Below are 23,062 nucleotides of genomic sequence, written 5' to 3'. Positions count from 1 at the left end.
ACTTAGTCTAAGAATTTCTTTAAATCACGAAACTAGAACCTCTTAGTAGCTCCTTCTGCTGATATTTTCTTTTAACTTTTAAAGTTTTATATTTTTTTTTGGTAAAAAAAAAAAGCCAATCAAAGAGAATCGTTGCTTCGACCTTTGAGTTTGGACTGCAAGCCATGGAAAAGGTCAAAGTTTACCCACCGCTGGCTGGCAGTTGATTTTATTTTTTTTTTTTTGTGTTTTTCGCAGGACTTTTCCGGGCCCGGGCCCGCTAATGCTAACAATGTTAATTAGCGCCGAATGCCTTTTGTTTTAATTGTGCCCGGCCCCGAGATTTGTTCGGCAACTAAGCCGGTCTATAGAATGGGGTTTAATGGCAGTAGGGGATGTTGAAAAAATCAAAAAAAAAAAAAAAAAAATTTTTAAAGGAAAAATAAGTGAAAGGACGAGGACGAGGACGAGGGTTAGATGGCCAAGTTAATTGCATTTCTCGCGGAAGAATGCCTTTGCCACCCGCTGGGCCAGCTCGGCGAGTGTTGGCACAACACGAATCAAGCCTGAAGGATCGCCAGGGCAAGGATCGGCCAGAAGTCCTCACAAGAGAGTCCTTGTATTCAACAAAAACCAGAAGCTAGTCTAATAAGGTTACCACTCGAATGGAAAACTATTTAAAAAAGGCAAAATAAAAGGGGTGAACTGAGCTGAGGGGCTGAGCTGAGGTGGTGCTGTGAATTCGATTAAAATTACATTTTTCACAGCAAGGAACAGGACACGCTGCGTGAATCCTTTTGATTGTTGCTCGCATTTGCAACTTGTGCATTGCATTTAATTTTATTTCATTCGAGTTTCATTTGCCAATGTGTTTCTGTTTCTGTTTCTGTATTTTATTTGATATTTTTTATTTTATTCTCTGCCCTCTGCCCTCTGCCATGCCCTGCCCATTTGATGATGACAACCCTTCGCAGGACAACCGTCCCGCACCACAGGACACTACTACTCCTGGCGAGGATCGGGTCGGAGGGGGCCAAGGGGCGGACAGGATGCAAAGCCAGCCACGTTGTGGGCTCACGTACCCGGCCACAAGCGAGGTCTACCAGAGCAACCCCCAACCAGATGGAATCATTGTGTTACACTCCAAAAAATAACTATAATTTTAACAAAAAAAAGGTAAGCAAAAGCATGGAGTTTATATAGTATTTTTTAAGGGGTTATTTATTATTTAAAAAGTATGTTAAAAGAAATACTAAATTATCTGATTTAATCTGACTTAATCTTGTTCCAAATTTGTTCTATTTAACTTTTTAAAAATCTTAAAAAATATTTAACTCTATTTATTTAACTCTATTAGATATTTTCTTAGTCCATAAACCTCATTAGTTTAGTTTGAAAATTTATATAAAAATATTTGTTTCCAAAAATCTTAAATAGTTTCATAAATACTTTGAATAATTCAGCTTCTATTTGAGCTTGAACTCGAACTCTTCTTGAACTTATTTCTCTCAGTGGCTCCCTTCGCCTCGTCCTTAGAGTCCTTGCTGGGCTGCTGCGTGTAGTCGTCATCAAAAAGGACACTTGACGGGTACAACAAAGGCCGATGTTGCGCTGCCACCGTTTGCTATTTTATTTCTATTTGCCTCATTCATTCATTTGCAGCTTTTAGTCCTTTTAGCCTTTTGTCCTTTTTCGCCCATCTCCCTCTCTCTCTCTCTGTCTAATGCCTCTCTTTCACTCACTCATCCAGTCACTCTGTGTGATGAGTCCTTCGCCGCTCCTTGGCCGCTGTGCGCCTGATTATCCTTTCAATTAAATTGTAGCGTAACATTTTCCACATCGCTGCCAGCACAGCAGTAGTCCTGAAGTCCCTGGAAAGAGACAGAGATCTCTGAAGCGAAAGAGACAGCCGATGAAGTCGACTTTTGTTCTCAAAAACTCGCATAAAAAATACAAAAATCTTAAAAAACAGAACAAAATTTCTATGAAGAGTGAGTGGAAGTGGAACAACTGGCCTTTTCTTGCCAGAGTGTGAATGCAATCGAGGGAAATGAATGCCCGAGTGAGTGGATGAGTGAATGGAATGAATAAGCGAGTGAGTGTTCATTCACGAATGAATGAATAACTGAGTGTGGCTGTTGATTTGTTGTGTTTATTTCAGAATTTTTGAAGCCATTTTGTTAATGGCCAGTGAGAAAGGCAATTGCTTTTATTATTGTTTTAATTTAGAACTCTAATCTCTTCAGTTTTATTCAAAAAATGTACAACTAATCCTCCTAAAACATGTTCGATTTCTAATCCAGCCTGTCTCCTGTCCGTTCTTCCTTCTGATTTATTTATTTATTTATTATTACATTTGACTGATTGCCGACACCAGACACCAAACACCAGACCATACCAGACCTACCAGAAAAAAAACAAGAAAGGAAAGCTAACTTCGGGCGGAGCCGAAGTTTATATACCCTTGCAGTTCAGTCGCAGTCCGATAGGTGGCGCCACGCATCTATATTATTAGATATACAGCGGATCGTATATAGTCGGCCGATCCTTATGAAATTTGGCATATCGAATTATTTTGACCAAAGAAGCATACATTGAAAATCCCATCCTTCTAACTTGAAAAACAACGAAGTTATGCCATTTCCGATCAATCAGTTATATGGCAGCTATAGGATATAGTCGACCGATCTTTATGAAATTTGGCAGATCGTATAAGTTGGACCAAATAAGAATCCATAGAAAGTCCCAACCTTCTAACTTGAAAAACAACGAAGTTATGCCATTTCCGATCAATCAGTTATATGGCAGCTATAGGATATAGTCGACCGATCCCGGCCGTTCCGACTTATGTACTACCTGCAAAGGAAAGAAGGGTGTGTGCAAAGTTTCAACTCGATAGCTTTAAAACTGAGAGACTAGTTTGCGTAGAAACAGACAGACAGACGGACAGACAGACAGACGGACAGACAGACAGACGGACAGACGGACAGACGGACAGACGGACATGCTTATATCGACTCAGGAGGTGATCCTGATCAAGAATATATATACTTTATAGGGTCGGAGATGTCTCCTTCACTGCGTTGCACACTTTTGACCAAAATTATAATACCCTCTGCAAGGGTATAAAAATGTAGAAAAAATTCTAAAAAGCTCATGTATTATGAACAAGTTGATTGTCGTGCGGAGCTGCCCTGATTTGCGTTGATTTTCGTTTTGTGTTTGAAAATCATATTATATGTCATATCATCTATTATGCAGCGTTGCCCAAATAAAATCCCATTTAGGCCCAGGCCAAAAAAAAAAAGGCAATGGGACGGACGGAAATAAATGGAAGTGGCATTAGAATCGAAATCAAATTCAGAGTGCCAGTCTTAATCCTGTAAAAAAATCAAAATAATCTCATCAAATGCCAGATATTTTATCCCTTTGACATATTTTGTTTTTTTTTTTTTGGTAGAATGGCAAGTCTTTTGCCCACTTTTTGATGAAAAATATTAAAAACTTAAATTCTTAATCACTTTACTGTAATCGCCAGTGGCTAATAGTTTTTCTGGCTCCAGAACCAGAACCTTTGAGTGTCAAAATGCGAGTACTCGAGTGTTGACCGAAAATGGAAATTATTTGGCCAGGGGCGGAGAGAGGTTCGTTTGAAAAGAGGTGAGCAAATACGAGACACGTTCAGATAACTAATGAAAAGCGGCCACTGGAGCGCCGAAAAACAGGTACAGTGGAGTCTGATAGGAGTTCTCCACAATACCAATTATCCCCGCCCAGCCAGGCTACACTGTCCCTCATTTTTTTTTTGCATGGCATTGATTTGAGAGGCAAATAAGGAGGCTGCCACTGTTCCAGGCAAACATCGAGCTGGCCAAACTGGCTGGCAAACAAGCAAGTCAGTCAACAAAAATTCAATGTCTGCCTCCAGCTTCCCTCGTTTTTTTTTCTCCATTTCCGTTTGGTTGGGCCAAAAAAAATCTATACTGGGAGGAGACATAAAGGGGCAAGGTAAAAGGTCCCTCAAAGGTGCGTTTATCGCCAGGACGAAATCTCAGTGGCAATGGTCGGTCGGTTGCTTTCTGTCATGCGATATCCTATATCATCACCTTTGTGACAGGACCAATTCAATCAGCGGTAATTATGTCGCATGTAAATCGTATCGTCCTCCCAAATCTGGAGCTGCAACTGAAAATTGAAAACTGAAAACTGAAACTGAAACTCAAGGCGAGGGTCAGGGATTAGTCCTTGATGTTTATTAAAAACACACCCAGGCAGCGGAGTAGGGAGGTGATTATTCCGATCCTTATCGAAGGGTGCAGGGTCCTGGTCTTTACTCCATTCACAAGTTACTCAATATTGCAGTGCCGGATGTCGGGCCGATTGCCATCTAAAGGGATCACCTGAGAGCCAGCCGGAAAAGGATCTTTCTCATTCAAGGACAATACGAAAATGCATCCCACACAGGTGAGTCCTGCGCCGATTTTTATGAAAATATACAAATAACATACTATATATTATAATGTATGAATAAATAACAAGTTAAGATCTAGGGATGTAGCCTTTCTTCTGGGCCATCACATTTTCGTGGCGATTTCCCCACGAAATTAAGGGGTTTCCCAACTTCCGTTCTTGGCCCCCTTCCGGTCGCCATAACTCTGCCATTTGATGCCCGATCTGGAAAAAGTGCACCATTCTGTGATCAGAAACAGAAATACTTCCATTCCTGATTTAAATCGTAGCTTAAATATCATTTTAAAATTTTTCAATTTTTCCAAGGGGTTCCCCTATAAAACTGAGGGTTTTCCCAACTTCCGTTCTAGGCCCCCTTCCGGAAGTCATAACTCTGCCATTTGATGCCCGATCGGGAAAAAGTGCACCATTCTGTGATCAGAAACAGGAGTTCCTCCATGATTTAAATCGTAGCTTAAATATCATTTTAAAATTTTTCAATTTTTCCAAGGGGTTCCCCTATAAAACTGAGGGGTTTCCCAACTTCCGTTCTAGGCCCCCTTCCGGTAGCCATAACTCTGCCATTTGATGTCCGATCGGGAAAAAGTGTACCATTCTGTGATCAGAAACAGGAGTTCCTCCATTCCTCATTTAAATCGTGGCTTAAATATCATTTTAAAATTTTTTCAATTTTTCCAAGGGGTTCCCCTATAAAACTGAGGGGTTTCCGTATTTCCGTTCTAGGCCCCCTTCCGGTAGCCATAACTCTGCCATTTGATGTCCGATCGGGAAAAAGTGCACCATTCTGTAATCAGAAATAGAAATACTTCCTTTCCTAATTTAAATCGTAGCTTAAATATCATTTTAAAATTTTTTCAATTTTTCCAAGGGGTTCCCTTATAAAACTGAGGGGTTTCCCAACTTCCGTTCTAGGCCCCCTTCCGGTAGCCATAACTCTGCCATTTGATGTCCGATCGGGAAAAAGTGTACCATTCTGTGATCAGAAACAGGAGTTCCTCCATTCCTCATTTAAATCGTGGCTTAAATATCATTTTAAAATTTTTTCAATTTTTCCAAGGGGTTCCCCTATAAAACTGAGGGTTTTCCCAACTTCCGTTCTAGGCCCCCTTCCGGAAGTCATAACTCTGCCATTTGATGCCCGATCGGGAAAAAGTGCACCATTCTGTGATCAGAAACAGGAGTTCCTCCATTCCTCATTTAAATCGTGGCTTAAATATCATTTTAAAATTTTTTCAATTTTTCCAAGGGGTTCCCCTATAAAACTGAGGGGTTTCCGTATTTCCGTTCTAGGCCCCCTTCCGGTAGCCATAACTCTGCCATTTGATGTCCGATCGGGAAAAAGTGCACCATTCTGTAATCAGAAATAGAAATACTTCCTTTCCTAATTTAAATCGTAGCTTAAATATCATTTTAAAATTTTTTCAATTTTTCCAAGGGGTTCCCTTATAAAACTGAGGGGTTTCCCAACTTCCGTTCTTGGCCCCCTTCCGGTAGCCATAACTCTGCCATTTGATGCCCGATCTGGAAAAAGTGCACCATTCTGTGATCAGAAACAGAAATACTTCCATTCCTGATTTAAATCGTAGCTTAAATATCATTTTAAAATTTTTCAATTTTTCCAAGGGGTTCCCCTATAAAACTGAGGGTTTTCCCAACTTCCGTTCTAGGCCCCCTTCCGGAAGTCATAACTCTGCCATTTGATGCCCGATCGGGAAAAAGTGCACCATTCTGTGATCAGAAACAGGAGTTCCTCCATGATTTAAATCGTAGCTTAAATATCATTTTAAAATTTTTTAAATTTTTCCAAGGGGTTCCCCTATAAAACTGAGGGTTTTCCCAACTTCCGTTCTAGGCCCCCTTCCGGTAGCCATAACTCTGCCATTTGATGTCCGATCGGGAAAAAGTGCACCATTCTGTGATTAGAAATAGAAATACTTCCATTCCTCATTTAAATCGTGGCTTAAATATCATTTTAAAATTTTTTCAATTTTTTCAAGGGGTTCCCCTAGGTTTTCATAGAGACTCCTCCAGATAAAATGATTAAAAAGCTTAATAAAATTTGTTAATTATAAGAATCAGTTCTTCCCTTAGATAACTTTGTTAGTAACTAGTTAACATTTGTAGGTTTTAAATAATAAATTAATTTTTAAATACCTAGATGTTGTTTTTCGAAACAGATTCCACGAAAGTTGTTTGTGGCGACACCTAGAGGTAGGCTTGCGAAGCAGCGCTTAGTTCCTGTTTAGACCTTCAGATGGCGCTTCAGGTTGCGTTTTATATCCGCTAGGTGGCTCTAAAGAGCGTTCTAAATATTTTGTTTTAAAAATTAATAATTAAAGTTCCACTCCCAGTCCCTTAGTGAATAAAAGCCGTTAAATATTTATGTATATTTCGTAACAAATCGAAAATTGTTTTTATTACTTTCTGATCAAAATCATACAACGTTGTCAATTCGTTTTTTTTTTTTGTTTTTTTTTGTTGATTACTCAATTATCGCATTATAATGTGTCTTGTTTATGTTTATGTTTTGGTTTTGTGTTTTTTTTTTTCTTTTTTCGTTTTGTATTTTTGTAATCTTGTTTGTTTTTGTTTTTGTTTGTTTTTGGTTTTGGTTTTGGTTTTACGTTTGTTGCTTGCTTTCTTTAATAATAATTTATAATTATAATAATTTATATAATAATATTTTTATAATATTACTTGGTAATTTATTAATTCCCATCAACATATCTCCCGTGGGCGTTTCGAGGGTGGGTGTGCCGGAAGAGGGGGCTTTTAGTGAGTGTGTGTGTGTGTGTGTGTGTGTGTGGGGAGAGAGAGGGGTCTCCCCTTCCACTAGCCACGCCCTCGTTAACGCCCTTCCGCCTTCGCCTCCACCACGCCCCTAGCGCCACCGGAAGCTGGCTATTCTTTCGCTTTCGCTTTTGCTTTCGCTTTCGCTCTGCTTTGCATTTTTTGCTTTTCTTTCTTTACTTTTTTGTTTTTTGTTTTTTGTTTTTGTTTTACTTTACTTTTAATGCATATGATTTTTGGTTTTTACTTTTGTTTCTGGTTTCTCTTTCCATTTAGTTTTTCTTTTTTTTTAATTTTATTTATTTTATATTATATAATGCGCCTGCTGCAATAATTTTAGTTTGTAAAATTAACTAATCGTAAAATGTATGTGAGTGTGGGTGAGTCTGAGTGGGTGTAAGTGTGTGTGTGTGTGTGTGAGTGATGTATCTGTCTGCGATCTTTCTTTGTGGGTGTATGTGTGTAGTGTGTGAGTGTGTGAGTGTGTAGTCTGCCTGTGTGTGTGTGTGTGTGTATGTTATTTACAAGTCTCTTGTCGCGTGTCTTAATGTTAAGTGTTTCATTTCCGGCATTCCGCCATCTTGCCATATCCGTTTCCGGTTGCTGCCTTAGAACTCACTCCTCCACTTTATTGCATAATGTAATTATTTGTATTAGACGTATATATATATATACTTATATACCACCTTGCACCTTGCTGCTGCTAGTTGGATTATGTGTATGTATTTCTCTCTGTGTATTTTTGTATTCATACCCGATACTCGTAGAGTACTCTAGGATGTATGTGACTGTGTGTGTGTGTGTGTGTGTGTGTGTGTGTGGGTTTTTGTGTATAATTTATTACTTAGATTGCTAAAAATTCACGTTTATATCCTCAATATAGGGGCTTTCATATATGTGTATGCCATGTATTGTATATAGATTTGTTTGCCTCTCCGGTTCGGTAATTAGTATAGACTAAAAATTCTCCTTCACTGTTATTATGCATATTAGTATATGTGTGTGTTTGTGTCTGTTTAGTGTGTGTGTGTGTGTGCATATCGGTGGATATATCCCCCTTTTCTTTCCATACTTTATGTACTTTCGAAAAAAAAAAAACACACACACAAATATATCCCCAAAGCCAATATGCACACATAGCACTCGACCTAACCTCTCTCTACTTTCTTTCTTTTTTGCGCTTGGAAACTCTGTTTTGCTTTACTGCCATTGCTATCGTTATCGTTATCGTTACTTTTATCGTTACTTTTATCGTTAATCGTAATCGTAATCGTAATCGCTTCGTTTCGTTTCCATCGTTTTTTTTTTGCTATCAATAATAAATTGATTTCGTTAAATAATTTTAATTGTATTATACTTATATGGGCCTTAAGACTTAATTACTGTTTCTTGTGTGTGTTTTGTTTCAAGTTTTCTTTTTTCTTTTCTTTTCTTTTGTCACTCATTTGAAAATTTATAAACTGAGGACGTTTTTCTTGTCTTCTGTGTGTGTGTGTGTGTGTGTGTTGGTGTGTTGGTGTGTGCTAGTGTGTATGTGTATGTGTGTGTGTGTTATGTATATATATATATGGGCGTATATATATACCTATATAGCTTCAAATTAAAGCTTTATTAACCATGCTCGCGTTTTGTTTTCGTATTAACAAAATTAAACGTTCCATAATAATCGTACTCAAGACTCAATAATCGATAATCATAAATTACGATAACTGCACGTTATAACTAGTTAAATGTCCATTACCGTTACCGTTTACCATTTACCATTTAATCATTTAATCATTATTCATTTATCATTAGCGTTTACCATAAAATACAGTACAATTAATAAAAAAAAAAAATATTTCGTTCATTTCGATCTACGGTCTTTCGATTCTGTATCGATATATATCGATACTCCTCGGATATCCATTTCAGATCCCTCCTTCCTCTGGCTAGTTTTATGCGGTATTTTTTTTTTTTTGAGTTTATCGATAGGCCTGTATATCTGTATAATTATGCTATATCCATATACCTAGTTATATCTGTGTGTGTGTGTGTGTATATATATAAGAGATACAAACTATGTAGAAGTACGCTTAACGCCTAAAAGTATTCTCTAGACTCGATCTCCTCCTCCAGCTTGCATTCTTTCATACGGTTTTTTTTATTATTTATTCTTCTTCCCTTTTTCCTCATTTATTAGCATTTCTCTTTTAGCTCTTTTGCTGTGGTTGTTGTGCATCATCATCCTGTGTGGTTGTGCTTCTGTGGTTCGGTTGTGGTTGCAATTGTGGTTTGTGAGTCGATCGATTCTTTTCTCCTCTTCGATTTATCTTCGATTTATCTTCGATTTTTTTGTATCGATTTTTTTTTTTTTTTCAAGGGAAACTGTGTGTGTGAATATCTAAGGGGTGGTGGTCTTTCGATAGGAATGGGAAAAATGGAAAGTAATCGACGTCTTTCGTTGGATATGTGCGAGTGTTTCTAGTTCGAGAGAAAAAAGTTGGATTTTCAAAATAATATGGAAATAAAATTAAGGGATTGGATTGGGTAGCATTCCAAAGGGGAAAAAGGGGTTGTGGAAACTATCGGTTATCGGTTATCGGTATCTGTTATCGATTCGGTTTAGTCTAATATTGCGTGTATAAGTTGCGTACTTTTTTTTAGTGTACAAATATGAATGCTTTATTTTGTTTTTTGTTTTGTTTGCCATTTGTTACTGCTTTAAAATCTTTGTTTTTACTTCAGTTCTTTTTGAATTTCATTTTGTGTAGATTTGTTGTTCTTCTTGACTGCTTCGGCATCTTTTCATCTCTCGTCCCTCCATTCTCTATTTATAGTTTGTTATTTTTTAGTTTTTATTTCATTTTTGTATAAATATTCAATGCATTATTTAATAATTTCAATTTACCATTATTATTTATTATTTATTATTAATTATTTAGTATTCGTTATTCATTATTAAGTTTAATCAAAATTCCTCTAGTTGAAGGCAATCGGCGAATATATTTGAAATTATTTATGCAATTATTTTACATACGTTTTTTCCTTTCATAATTGGTTTTTCTTTTGGTTTTTGAGTTAAATTTACATTACATTAAGTTGACTAAACTTAAGATCTCCTGGAAAACAAGTTGAAATACAAATAGTTTCTTACTCTGTCGGCTTTTCTACATAATTCTCATCATAATCTATCAGAGCTTGCCAGCTTGTCGTTTTAGTTTTTTGTTTTCTGTTTTTTTGGTTAAAAAGTCATCTGAATCTGGAAAACTTAGGTGTAATTTTGCTAAAGATGTCTCGCTCTACGTTTACCAACTAATCATCGTCCATCGTCGTTATAAAACATTCCCTTTATGTATATATACTGGTGTGTATATGCTTGTATATGTATCTATAGAGTATATATGCATGTATATATGCTGCCCCAACATCTCTGCACATATATATATCGATATATATCGATATAGTTATGTTTAGATCAGAGCGTGTCTATGTACAAGTCGTATGGCTGTGTTAAAAGTTAGGCTTACTCATAGATACGTGGCTAAATTGGTTTGTTTAGTAAAAAAAATTCCCGGATCTTATACCGATCTGTCTCCCACGACTATTATCGACTATTATCGACTGACTTTGACTTTCCTTGACTTCCATAGACTTTCTCCATCTGCTATATACACGGTTAGCTGGTTTATCGATCGTTCGGTCTCACTTTGAAATCACTTTAAGGCAGTTTTCCTATACACTCCGTCAAATGCTTCTGAATTCTGGCCATCAACGAAATAAATCTCATTTTCCTTCTCATTTTTGGCATTAAGCTATCGAAATCGTACGGATTTGTGTTATCGATAATCACAAAATAAGGAAATGAAAGGAAAGCAAGCATACTTTTCTGCTCTTCCGCTTTGGCTTGGCAAAATATTAATTTATTTTCTTGGACTTGAACTTGAACTTGAACTTGGACTGTTTTAGGAACCTGCTTTTAATCAACAAATTAATCGATTTAAAATGTACGCTAGGCTGGAAGACAATAAATTATTCGATTTTTTCGATAGAAAAAATTCAAAAATAATAAGAATTAAATGAAGAATACAATCTGGACTTTCGATTTCGATTACAAAATAGCCTACTCGCGCCTCTCACTAATTATTGTCTGCTATTTGTTCACACACACACAAATTGATATACGCTAAGTGCCTAAAGTAAGCCAGTGCCTCAATCCGGGATATCGGATATCGAATATCGGATATCGGTCATTCGGTTATCGGTTTAATCAGTTTAATCGGAAATCGGGGGAAACGAAACGAAGGTGAGGATCAAATTCGAAGGCCTTGTCAATTATTATTATTAAATTTTGTTTTTAGTTTAGATACGCTTTCTAGATACGAGTTTGAATTGATTCTCAAATATTTTTGTTTCGGAAATATTCAGCAATTTTGTATATATAATGTATATATATTTTTTTGTTTTGGTTGCTTAGTGCTATTAATTGGGTAATGCTCGATTTGGTTTAGCTTCGTAAAAATTTGTCTGAGAATGTGAATTGGCAGTTTCAATTTGTATGCAATATCTATGGTTGCCTTTTTTTTTTTTTTTGTTAATAAATTTTGTAAGATTTCTTTTTTTGTTTGTTATTTTTAAACATTTTTGTTGCTTTTTTTTGTTTTTACAATTTTGATTCGATTAGTATATAATTAAAAAATGTTCTAATAAAACAGTTCTCACTATTCGATTCGATTCGATTCTGCTAGGGGGTCTTTCAACTAAATTGTAATTATCATTATATCGTTACCATTGCGCTAATCACTCACTAATTTGATTTAAAATATAAGTTACGAGTATTTCACCAATATGCTTCACTAATTGTTGCTTTTAGTTCGTTTCATTGCGTGTTTTGTTTGGCTTGAGCTGTGAGAAATTGACTTTCTTTTTGCGTTTTCTTTGGTGCTGGAGAAAGGGATGGACAGAGGTAACTAGAAAGAGATAGATTAGGAAGAATGGTAGTAGAAGAGATCCCCAAGACAATAATAATACCCAATAAACAATGATATGTATACAAGTCTCGTAATTTTTTATTGCACGAAAGAACAAATGAGAAAGTACGTTAAAAGTTATAGAACTAAAGCCTAAAATACATAATAATGATACAAAAAAAAATAATAATCAACCAGAAAAATCAGTTATCGGAAACAAACAAACAAGCAAACAAAACTTCCGATATATATCGATTAATCGATAAAAGAAATTTAAATCAAAATAAAAACTAGACATTTGGGGAAAGTAGGTTTGGAAAAGAGTCCTTAAACAGAGAGAGATGGATAGAGAATAAGAGAGAGAGAGAGAGAGAGAGAGAGGTGGAGGAGAGAAAAGTGCTGTGCTGTGTGTTTTGAAAAAGTGGACAGAACTGTACCGGAAGTAGTGGTGGAACTTTGGTGTAAAATCATCGATGTTACCGTTAGCTCTGCCTGCTTTCGTTTCTGTTTTTTTGTTTCAGTTTCAGTTTCCGTTTCCGTTTTCGCCTGCGCCTATTGCTTCTAGGGAATTTCCGTGGTTTCCGTGTGTGTGTGTGTGTGTGTGTGTCTCTATGAAATGTCCTTCTTAACATCTATTTATTCAGCTAGTATAATTTTTCTTAATTATTTTTATTTTTTTTTTTTATTTTTTAGGTAGAGTAAATATTGCGGCAAAAACTTTGAAAAATAAAGTTTTGCTTGTTTGTTTGTTTGTTTTCGATTCGATTCCGAATCGCCTTAAGACTTGTTACGATATTTTACAATTGCTTTTAGTTTGTTTTTTTTTTTTTAATTATAATTTATTTATTTTTTTGTTTTGTTTTGGAGTTACGAGTTACGAGATACGACTTGGATTGAGCTACACTATATATTCTGTTCAGTTTTGTTTTTTGTTCTGTGTGTGTTTGTGTGTGTTTTTTTTTAACCTAACATTGTAGATCATATACGTATCGCTTTAAAACTATCGACTAATGGCAATTTCCTTGTAATATGCTTACGTTTTGGTATGGTATTCCTTCGCTTCGGTTCGCTCTCCTCTATAATTACAGTTTAATTATCCTCGGATATTTAATTATTATATGTTACATTTGCTTTTCGTTTACCATTTCGATTTCATTGCGTGTCTGTTGTGTGTCTGTTGTGTTTCTTGTATGTTTGTTGTGTGTTTTTTGTATGTCTTACCCTACTGATACACGCCAAAAAAAAAAACGCAGACAAAAAATGGTTCAGTTTGAACTAGAATTACATTTTACTTTACTTAGTTGGCTATAAGCTGTTTCAAAAAAAAAAAAGAGTACGCTAAAATTACTTATTAACATTTATTGTTATAATTATTGTTTTTTTGCTTCAACATCTTACTTTCCCCCCACTTTCTCCTCCTAGAATTTTTGTTTTCTGTTTGTTTTTTTTTTTTTGCTAATTTTAATGCGTCTTTATGCGGGATAGTTGCGTGAGAAAAGACGAACTATGAAATAAAAATAAGCATTTGAACTAATCTCGATTTCCCGATCAACAAATAATTAAATAAATACCGTGAGGTGAGGCTTTAAATTCCTGGCGAACGTTTCGGCAATTCCTGATTTTTGAGACAAGGAACCTTCTAATATTTTTTCTTAAATTTTTGGAAATTAATTCCTTTCGCTTTGCTTTTCTCCGGCATTGCAGTTGTCCTTGCTCTTGACCTCCTTTGATAACCTCCTCCCTCCCGCCCTATACTCATCTATTTTTTTTTTATGTTTTTATTTTCATTAACTATTTAAATTTGTTTGCATTTGTTTTTTTTTAATTCGGTTGGCAGTGATATTTTGTTGTTAGATTTTCATCTCTGGCTTTGCTTTCTGGCTGTGTTTTTCGTCATTGGTCGTCCTTGTTTTGAGAGAGACAGATAGATAGATGGAGATAGGTATAGATGAGAGAGAAAGAGACGGGAAAGGGTCAAAGGGTCAACGGGTCAGAGGGGAAAGTTAAGAGATCGCTTTAATCAAAAGGAAAACTTTTGAGGCATCTGTGACTTGGTATTTTTGGTCCATTTATTAAGTGTATTAATTTGTTATTTTTTTATTGGAAAAGCAGCCTTCTAGGGAAAGCACAAATAATGGCGCATTGAAATCGATATTATCGATAGTTATCGATAGAACTTCGATAGTCAACGGAGCAGGAAGGTGCGCTTCAAAAAGTTTTCTGGACGGATATTACAATTTGTAGCACATAATGAACCTTTCTTTTCTTTGTTTTTTTTGATCGGTTTTTGCTAACTACCTAACACGGGGGGTTAATGGGGGGTGGGGTGGTGGTCTGGGTCAGAGGTCAGAGGTCAGAAGCAACTGCAATGCCTGCTATGTGATCTTGGGGAATTGTCGCCGAAATCCAAACTGAACCCTCGATGCATAGGACTGTTATCGTACTGTTATCGATATCATTACACTCGATTGATGTATGTAAGTGTGTGTGTGTTTGAGTGTGTGTGTGTGTGTGTGAGGCAAAGCATTTTCCTTTTGGTATGATTTTTTAGTATTTTTTTTTTTGGGGGGGAGGGGTGGCTATTAGGATTATCTTTAAGGGAGAGAGTTGAGTATGCTCTATTATTAGTTGAGTTAATTGATTTATGCTGCGAATGTATGCTGCTCTCTTTTTCGATAATCGATCGATAATAATATATGTATTATATACTATAATGTAGGTGTGTGTGTGTGGATGTGTCTGTATGTGTGTGTGTGAGTTTTAAAACATTTCCGTCTCTGTCTGTCTTTGTTTTTTATTTTATTTTTCTTTTTTTTGGTTATATAATGATGCGCGCTATAGTTTCCATTCCAATTTAAACTATTTAAATGTATTTTTTTTTTTTTTGTTTTTTAGTTTTTCGGTTTCGGTATTCGGTATGGTATTTTCTGATATTTACTGATATTTTTTGTTCGTTTCGTTTCGCCTCGGCATTTTTTTAATCCTTTTCTGTATATATAAAAAAAAAAATTGTGTTTTTTTGCTTTTTTTTGGTATTTTTTTGTTTGCTTTTTTTCATCTTTTCATCATCATTTGGTATTTTTTTTGTTTTTCATCATTAGCGGGTAATACAAATGCTTAGAGTTAGACAAAAAAAAAGTTTGTTTTTCCTTTCTCTTCATATATATACTATATATATATATAAATATGTATATATAATGTATATATACATATGGATTCTCGCTCACATATATATGTATATATATATATATAATCATATACGTATGTTATGTAGAATTATTTTGTATGCTTGACTTAGTTAACCTACATTCGAATACATGAACACTTCAAGATATCATTGTAATAAGTAATTTAATTGAATTGAATTTAATTTAATTAAACTGTTACATTTACTTCATACTTCTTTCTTTTCTTTCTTTTATTTTTTATTTTTTATTTCGATTTATGTTTATGCATTTTCCTTTGCTCCTTTCGTGACTATTCTTTTTGCGCTCTCGTTGTTCGCTTCTTCTTGTTGTTGTCCTTCCTCTTAGGCTACTAACGAGTGGTTATCCTTCGAAGGATATGCTAGCCCTCTAGCCTTCGTGTTGTTGTTGTTTCTGCATCGTTTATGGTGTCCTGCTCTGCTCAGCTCCTTCCTCTAGGTGATAATGATGCTAGTGATGTTGATATTTTATGTTTTTTTTTTGGGTTAATACAGAAATGCAATTTTCCGCGGGCGTCGTCTCGACTTTGTTGATGTTTGGTTTTAGTTAACGCTGCATGACAAGCAAAGTGCGATGAGTCTGTGTGAGTTGGTGTTTGTGAGTGTCTCTGTGTATGTATATGTATGTATGTATGTATGTATGTATGTATGTGTCCTACGGGGCGTATGATTGATGATAGCTATAAGCTATATGTGTATCCGTTTCCGTTTCCGTTTCCGTTTGTCCTGCTCACACTTTGTTCTTGTCCTTAGGGGCAACTTTCTATGGATCGCAGATCGCTTAGCCTTCCCAGCTAAGATCCTTTGACTCGTGACCTTGTATCCTTGTGACCATTGACCGGCGGCAGGCGCCACTTGCCCCCGGTCGCCGTGTCCTGTCCGGTGGATAGCAGTCCTTAACAAGGACTCTGCTATTCACACGCATTTCCTGTTGTTACATTCTCATTTGATTTAGATTTAGTATTTTTTTCTCAATTTTCAATTATCCTTTTTTTATTTTTTGTCCGCTATCCGCTTCCGATTAGTTTCTGCCCTGTGTTAGTGTGTTGCTGTTGGTTTCTTGGTTATCGACTATCGATAGACGCCTGCTATCGATCATGGTATTTAGTGACCATGCCGGATTTATTTCAAAATGATTTCAAAATGACTGCGCGCTGACGATAGTTTTTTTGGTTGTATTTTTGAGATACGTTTTTTTTTTAAATATTTTTGAAATTTTTTTTTGTTGCGGTTTGTAGAATGGTGATATATTTTTGGTTTTTTTTGCAATTTTTTATTTGTTGTTTTGTTGTTGTTCATGAAGCGGCTGCTGGCTGTGTGCTGTGACGATTCTCTAAGATTCTCTAACGACGATTCTTCTCATATGGTATCAAGTCTTGTTTAGTTATTCTTCTTGTTGATTTTTAGTTGAGTTTTAAGTTTTGAGTTTTGAGATGGTTTTCAAATGGAGACGACAAATTGCATTTTGTATTGCTTCTAATACTCCCAATATCATGCATCCTGTATTTCACCTTTTAAGCCAGGCACCCTGTGGTGTTGGTTATGTCCTAAACGATTCGCTAAGTCCTGTACAACATCACGAAATATAACCGTATCTATGTTTTCACCTAATAAATACAACAAAAACCAATCGCCCATCTTTGAACGACGAACGATTATTTCAATAGCGTCACGACGCACTAACCTGTAAATTTTATTAAAAAAAAAATAAATATATTAATAAAATATTATATAAAATATATAGTATAGACTTACCTAAATCGCATACGAAATAAGTAGACCCTCATTCGAGGTGAGAATATAATAACCACCCTGTATATTAGCGTTAATAATGTGAGAAACGTTAATAAGATGAACCAAAACCAAAGGAAAATGTAAATTTTCTCATTAACAACGTTTAATGGTAAAATGCAAATGGCGTCGTGTTTCTCCACCTAAAAAAAATCATTAATATTTATATATATTTTTAATAAAAAAGTGTATTAAATACTCACCTCCCCACTTGAACCATATTTAAAAAATGTACATTTGGTCATTCTGGGAAATATGTAAATCATCGGATCCATGCGATCTTCCTGATCGGTCTCCATATAATCTATCACATCCAGGCCAAATGTCATAAATTCGCCATCGAAAAATCGATTCATAAGAAACATTTGACCTGAAAAAGGTGAAACAAAAACAAAATGTAGCAATTAGCAAGTCAGCGATTAAATCGTAAGATATACTATTCACAAATCCATTCCATTGTTTACACCCACGATCACTTAATTAATGGCTTCTTTCCTTTTCCCGCCTTTTCTTGCCTAACCAGCAAACCAGTCTTCTTCAGATTTTTTTTTTTTTACATATTTTTTGCTGTAAAAACGGCTCGGACTTCTGACTTTTTCCAAGTCGATACACTTGATTGATCGTTTGTAAATGAGGCGGCAAATGATTTCGATTCGGTTTCTGATTCTGATTCTGATTCCGATTCAGAATTCATTCACCTTGCGGCCAATTAATTATGGCAGATAAACCGAATTTTCACTTTCGTGTGATCCATCAATTGTTTGGGCTAATTGCGGCTAATTGGCCGTTGAAAATGGAGGTCAATGAACAAACAAACTGGACTGCCTTTTCTTCTTACAGACACATACATATGTATATCTTTAAGGTAAATACAAGTTTTTATTTCGCCAGAGAACTCTTTTGTTAATAAAATTCATAATATATAAATATTTGGAAACAGATCTGAGAAATATTGGTCTGTTTTTAATAAGATATTAAGTGATTTGAAAGAAAATAATACTCTGGCCAGAATAAGCTATTAAAATCAAACGTATTTTAGTCGATTTTTATAAGGCAAGGTGTAGAAGATGACCTACACACTTCAACTTTTAGTACTAATTAAATTAATACAAAAAAATAATAATTTCTAACAGATTTCACTTGAAATACAAATTATTTGAATAATAAAACGAAAGTTACTGGTAACTATTGGCTTTTAACTAGTAACTAGTAAATAGTAACTGGAAACTAGTATATAAGTAACTAGTAACTTGTAACTAGAAACCAGGGGCAAGTATCTAGTAACTAATAACTAATTATTAGTAACTTTTCTAGTAGTAACTAATGACTAGTAAATAGTAACTAGAAAGTAGTATATAAGTAACTAGTACCTTGTAACTAGAAACTAGGAACTAGTGCAAAGTAAATAGTAACTAATAAGAGGTAACTGTTCACAAGTAACTAGTAAATAGTAACTAGAAACTAGTAATAAGTAATGGGTAGCCCTTTATAAGTAACTAGTAACTTTAAACTAGAAAATAGGGACTAGTAACTAGTAACTTTTCCAACCAGTAACCAGAAACTAAAAACTAGTACCTAGTAACAACCAAAATAGCCTGTTTTATGCTTTTATTTCCCAAACTGTTCTCTGGCGCCTTGAAACTGTATAATATTGATGAGAAAGAATTCCCGAAAATACTCTCCAGCCCCTGCTGGCTAATTGACCCATTTAGAATCGGATGGGAAAGGGGGGGTGGAAAGGCATTTAGCCAATTAGACAATGCATTTAGGTTCTGTTTCTCAACAAACTCCCCTCGCACGACGAGATGTCAGCCATTTTATAAAAACGTGTATTACTCGCATTATTATTGTTTATTTCTCATGTTTTCTGACAGTTCATTATTTTGTCAGATTTCGGATTTCAGCGTGCGCCCCACGAGGGGACCGACCCACCAACACCGCCACAACACAGTGAGAAAAAAAAAACATTAATTTTGTTTATTTTGATGTGGGTCGTGGGCCGAGCGGTCAGTCGATAAAAATTCGTCATTGATTTTTGTTGGCAGAAGGCAGAATATCGATGAAAATTCGGGGGAACAATCCAGGTTAAAGAATGCCAATGAAGCGGCAAATTTATGCTTTAAACCAGAACAACAATTGTTTACTTTGCTTTTTTTTTTTTGTTTTCTTTTAAATCTTTTTAGTCTTTTTATTTTGTCAGTGTTAGAGTACAGTACAGTACTGTATTTGGCACCTGGAAAATGGAAATTGAGGAATAAATTGAATACAAATACCACTCACCTATCACATTTATAAGGGCGAGCAGCTCACACACGTAATATCTGTACGCCCACCAATTGTGATATCTGGAAATGGAAATGGAAATGGATATATGGAATGGCATCCAAAGGGAAGTAATTAGCAATGATTCAGAGAGAGTCCAGGGATCGCTTCCGATCCGGTAAGTATATAATAAATTTCCTAAATGTTTGTTTAACTTTCCTTTTGTCTCAACTGAGATCTTGTTTTTTTTTTTTTTGGTCTGTTTCTGTGAGTGAATCACAATGGTTTTCTGGCGAAATGTTTCAAAATAATGGCTTACTTTTTTTGAAAAAATTTATAGGAAGTATATTGGCAAGTTTTAAATATTTATTTTACAAGATTTTCACTTTAAGAATGTTTTTAAGAAGTTGCATTTTCAAGAACAGGTCATTGTTCCTTTGAATCATTTATTTAAATTAGATTTGTTTATTGTTTTGATTGCAGAGTATAAAAAGTGACAGGAAAATTATTGCCAGAAAGGGATTTTATTATATATTTTCTTTTTCTTTTGTTTAATTTTTAAAACAAACTGGCTTTGTTGGCCTTTGAATTAAGAGAAACTGTTGCATTAATTTACTTCTAATTACTACTCAATATAATAATAATTTTAGTGAAATATCATAAATACTCACCTTAAATTTTCCCACAAATAATCTAAAAGTAATTTCTTTTTTTGTTTTTTCTCGGCTTCGGAACAAATGCCTATGTCTAAGTCCATGATGAGCGCATGAATCTTGCCACCCTCCCAAGATTTCCACAGCCATCTTGGTGTATAAAATAAGATTGCCTGCAAAAAGAAAATGGGAAATTAAGTAATGATATAGTAGTGCTATATAAAAAGTATACTATATATATATTATAGAGGGGAGGAGTGATCTGCAAAGGTGAGCTAGCTGGTGGCTTTGAGTTGTGTGGGCGATTGTCGCATTGGAACTGTCGTAAAACAAAACGATCTACTCTGACAAGTGACATTTGCCAGCTGTTTTAGTTTCTAGTCAAAGAAAATAAAAGTAAAGTCCATAAGAGTTCCACTTCCAGACGCTGAAAGGCATTAGTGGACGACCTTCCCCGGAGCTTTATAATTTGCTTTGCTAATTCCATTCCATTGCTATTTGGATAGAGATGTAGAGGAGATCTCCTCCTCCCCAGCGATGTCAATTAGCCATGAGCCATTAGTCGCCGGGTTTACCTACCACAATACCACTAATAATAATAGGATATATGGGTCTATCCGAGAGACAGACAGCCAGACACGAATTCTTGCTTAATTGTACCTCATAAAGTGGGATATATTTGGGGGGATTGGTTCTAGATTGTAAATTACTTAAGGATTAAACTTTAACGAGTAACGAGTAACTAGTGGCGAGTAGCGAGTAACTATAGCACTTAATAGCTACTATTGACAGACAACCAGACACGAATTCTTGCTTAATTGTACCTCATAAAGTGGGATATATTTGGGGGGATTGGTTCTAGATTATAAATTACTTAAGGATTAAACTTTAACGAGTAACTAGTGGCGAGTAGCGAGTAACTATAGCACTCAATAGCTACTTATGACAGACAGCCAGGCACGAATTCTTGCTTAATTGTACCTCATAAAGTGGGATGGATATGTTGGGATTGGTTCTAGATTATAAATTACTTAAGGATTAAACTTTAACGAGTAACTAGTGGCGAGTAGCGAGTAACGAGTAACTAAAAAACTTCATAACTACTTCTATTTGGTATAGTATTAAAAAAAATGAGATAATAGAAGATTCTTTGGTTAAGAAACCCCCTTTAAGAGGTATTTAAGACATCCAACCCATAGAAACTCTTCCCATTAGTCTTGTGTATTTTTGTGGCATGATTTTTAATACCCCCGACCCGATGACAAATTAATAATAACTTGTATCGTAAATTATTCGGGGGAATTAGATTCAGAACATCAGACCAATGTCCAAGAGTCTTCAGACAGACGGGGATTGTGGGCTTTTCTTCTGGTCTTCTGGTCCTCTCTGGTGATTGTGCAAAATAGTGGGTTGTGTTTGCTTTGGCACATGACAATGTCGCCGTCTCCTCGCCATGTCTGCTCCATGTGGCAGGTGGTAATCCCCCACATTTTATATTTATTTTATTTAGTGTATGGCCTGGGAGGTGAGAGTTCAGTTTGTTTAGTTTCCCGCCCAACTGCCGGCTGTCCATCAAATCTATAATTTCCCATCCCCCTCCTAAAAAAAAAAAAAAAAAAATAAAAAAGAAAATAGAACACGCGCTGGAGATCGTGCTTGAAAATTTGTGCATTTCCATTTCTCAGATTTCAGGTTATAATTGTACTTTATTTAAAAATGTTCTTGTTGCATTCCATACTGGACCCAGTGTCGCTGGCATTTTGGCTTTAATTGTTTTGGCCAACATCTGCGGCACATTCTACACTCTAATGACGGCAATTGTAAGGCACATGTTCTACACTCAAGGATGGGGAACTATGAACTACAAGTTATAGATTATAGATCATTAAGAAATATTTAAAAGAATATACAGATATATCAGAAGAAACAACTAGTGTTCTGAAAACCCTCTAAAAACCCTTTCTTTTATGAAAAATTAATACAAAAAATAATTATAATTGCCACCACGACTGTGACGGGAATAGAACTTGTGGGCACGCCTTGCCGGAAGTGAAATGATGCGTTTGATTTTCTTTGCTTTTCGGCCCCCAATCGACTCGGGTCTGGGGTCTGGGGTCTGGGGCTTGCCCTTTTCTGTATACAATTGCTGTAAGAAAATTGCATTTCCCTGACGACAGGCCAAATGAGGAAGACTTTTCCCCCAGGGTTCTGTGCGTGTGTGGAAAGCCATTTGGCAAGCGTTCAAATCGCCACAAAACCATTTCGCATAAATGCAACCAGAAGAAACTGAAACTCAAACTGAAGTTGCTGGGGCAGTCGGGGAATCAAAGCAAAAGCCACACAGGGCACCCACTGACTTGGGCGTCAAAAGGAAGCCAGAGACATGCTTCTTGACAGATTTCCAGAGACACTGCTAGCAAAATTTGCTATTAAAAATAGGATAAAATAAATTGAAACACTTCAGAGCAATTTTGATTAGAAAAAGTAACTTCTTTAGCAGCTTAAACTCAAAAAGACTGGTCTAGAGTGTTTTTTCTATTAGATATTCATAGTTTTGATATTTTAGATGATAGTATTCATAGCCGGTACTTGCTTATAAAGTGTATTTTGTATCAAAAATAGTTACTTCACTTATAAAATCTTAAAAAAAACATAAGATACTTTAAAAGACATAGAAAAGAAACAAAAACATAAAAATTACAAGCCTGAAGACTTAATTCTCTAAAAAAAACTATTAAAATGGGATTTCTACCCGGTACTTGTAGGTAATTTATACTTTAAACTAAAAGTTAAAACTTAGAAGCTAGAACTATGAGACTCATACCCGGTACTAATGAAAATATTCTATAATACCATAGACTTTATAGAGATATACTGTTAGATTAAAGATAAAAAGGTTATAGAAAAGGTTCCTCAATAGATTTCTTAACAATAATTATTTAAAATTATATACTATATATATA

The 23,062-nt window shown here is 35.5% G+C and overlaps 1 protein-coding gene across 4 annotated transcripts in view; it reads right to left on the bottom strand.

The window, feature by feature from the left end:
• Positions 1-6,826: 6,826 nt before the first annotated feature.
• Positions 6,827-23,062, bottom strand: part of LOC6498777 (innexin shaking-B) — a 78,976-nt gene continuing 62,740 nt past the window's right edge. For 2 of the 4 annotated variants that reach the window (XM_032452224.2, XM_001967197.4), the window contains 5 exons: positions 20,118-20,272; positions 19,465-19,529; positions 17,388-17,554; positions 17,149-17,327; positions 6,827-17,077 (listed from right to left, as the gene is read on the bottom strand). In XM_032452224.2, coding sequence (XP_032308115.1) covers positions 16,885-17,077; positions 17,149-17,327; positions 17,388-17,554; positions 19,465-19,529; positions 20,118-20,272 — 759 coding nt within the window. In that variant the 3' untranslated portion in view covers positions 6,827-16,884. Of the gene's footprint in view, positions 17,078-17,148; positions 17,328-17,360; positions 17,555-19,464; positions 19,530-20,117; positions 20,273-23,062 lie in introns of those variants that run through there. The other 2 variants (XM_044717440.1, XM_044717439.1) reach the window with 1 other exon arrangement.

This window comes from Drosophila ananassae, chromosome XR, assembly GCF_017639315.1.
Source record: "Drosophila ananassae strain 14024-0371.13 chromosome XR, ASM1763931v2, whole genome shotgun sequence".
NCBI classification, from domain to species: Eukaryota; Metazoa; Arthropoda; class Insecta; order Diptera; family Drosophilidae; genus Drosophila; species Drosophila ananassae.
Note: the sequence above shows the minus strand (reverse complement) of the source record. Positions and strands in the feature narration are given on the sequence as shown.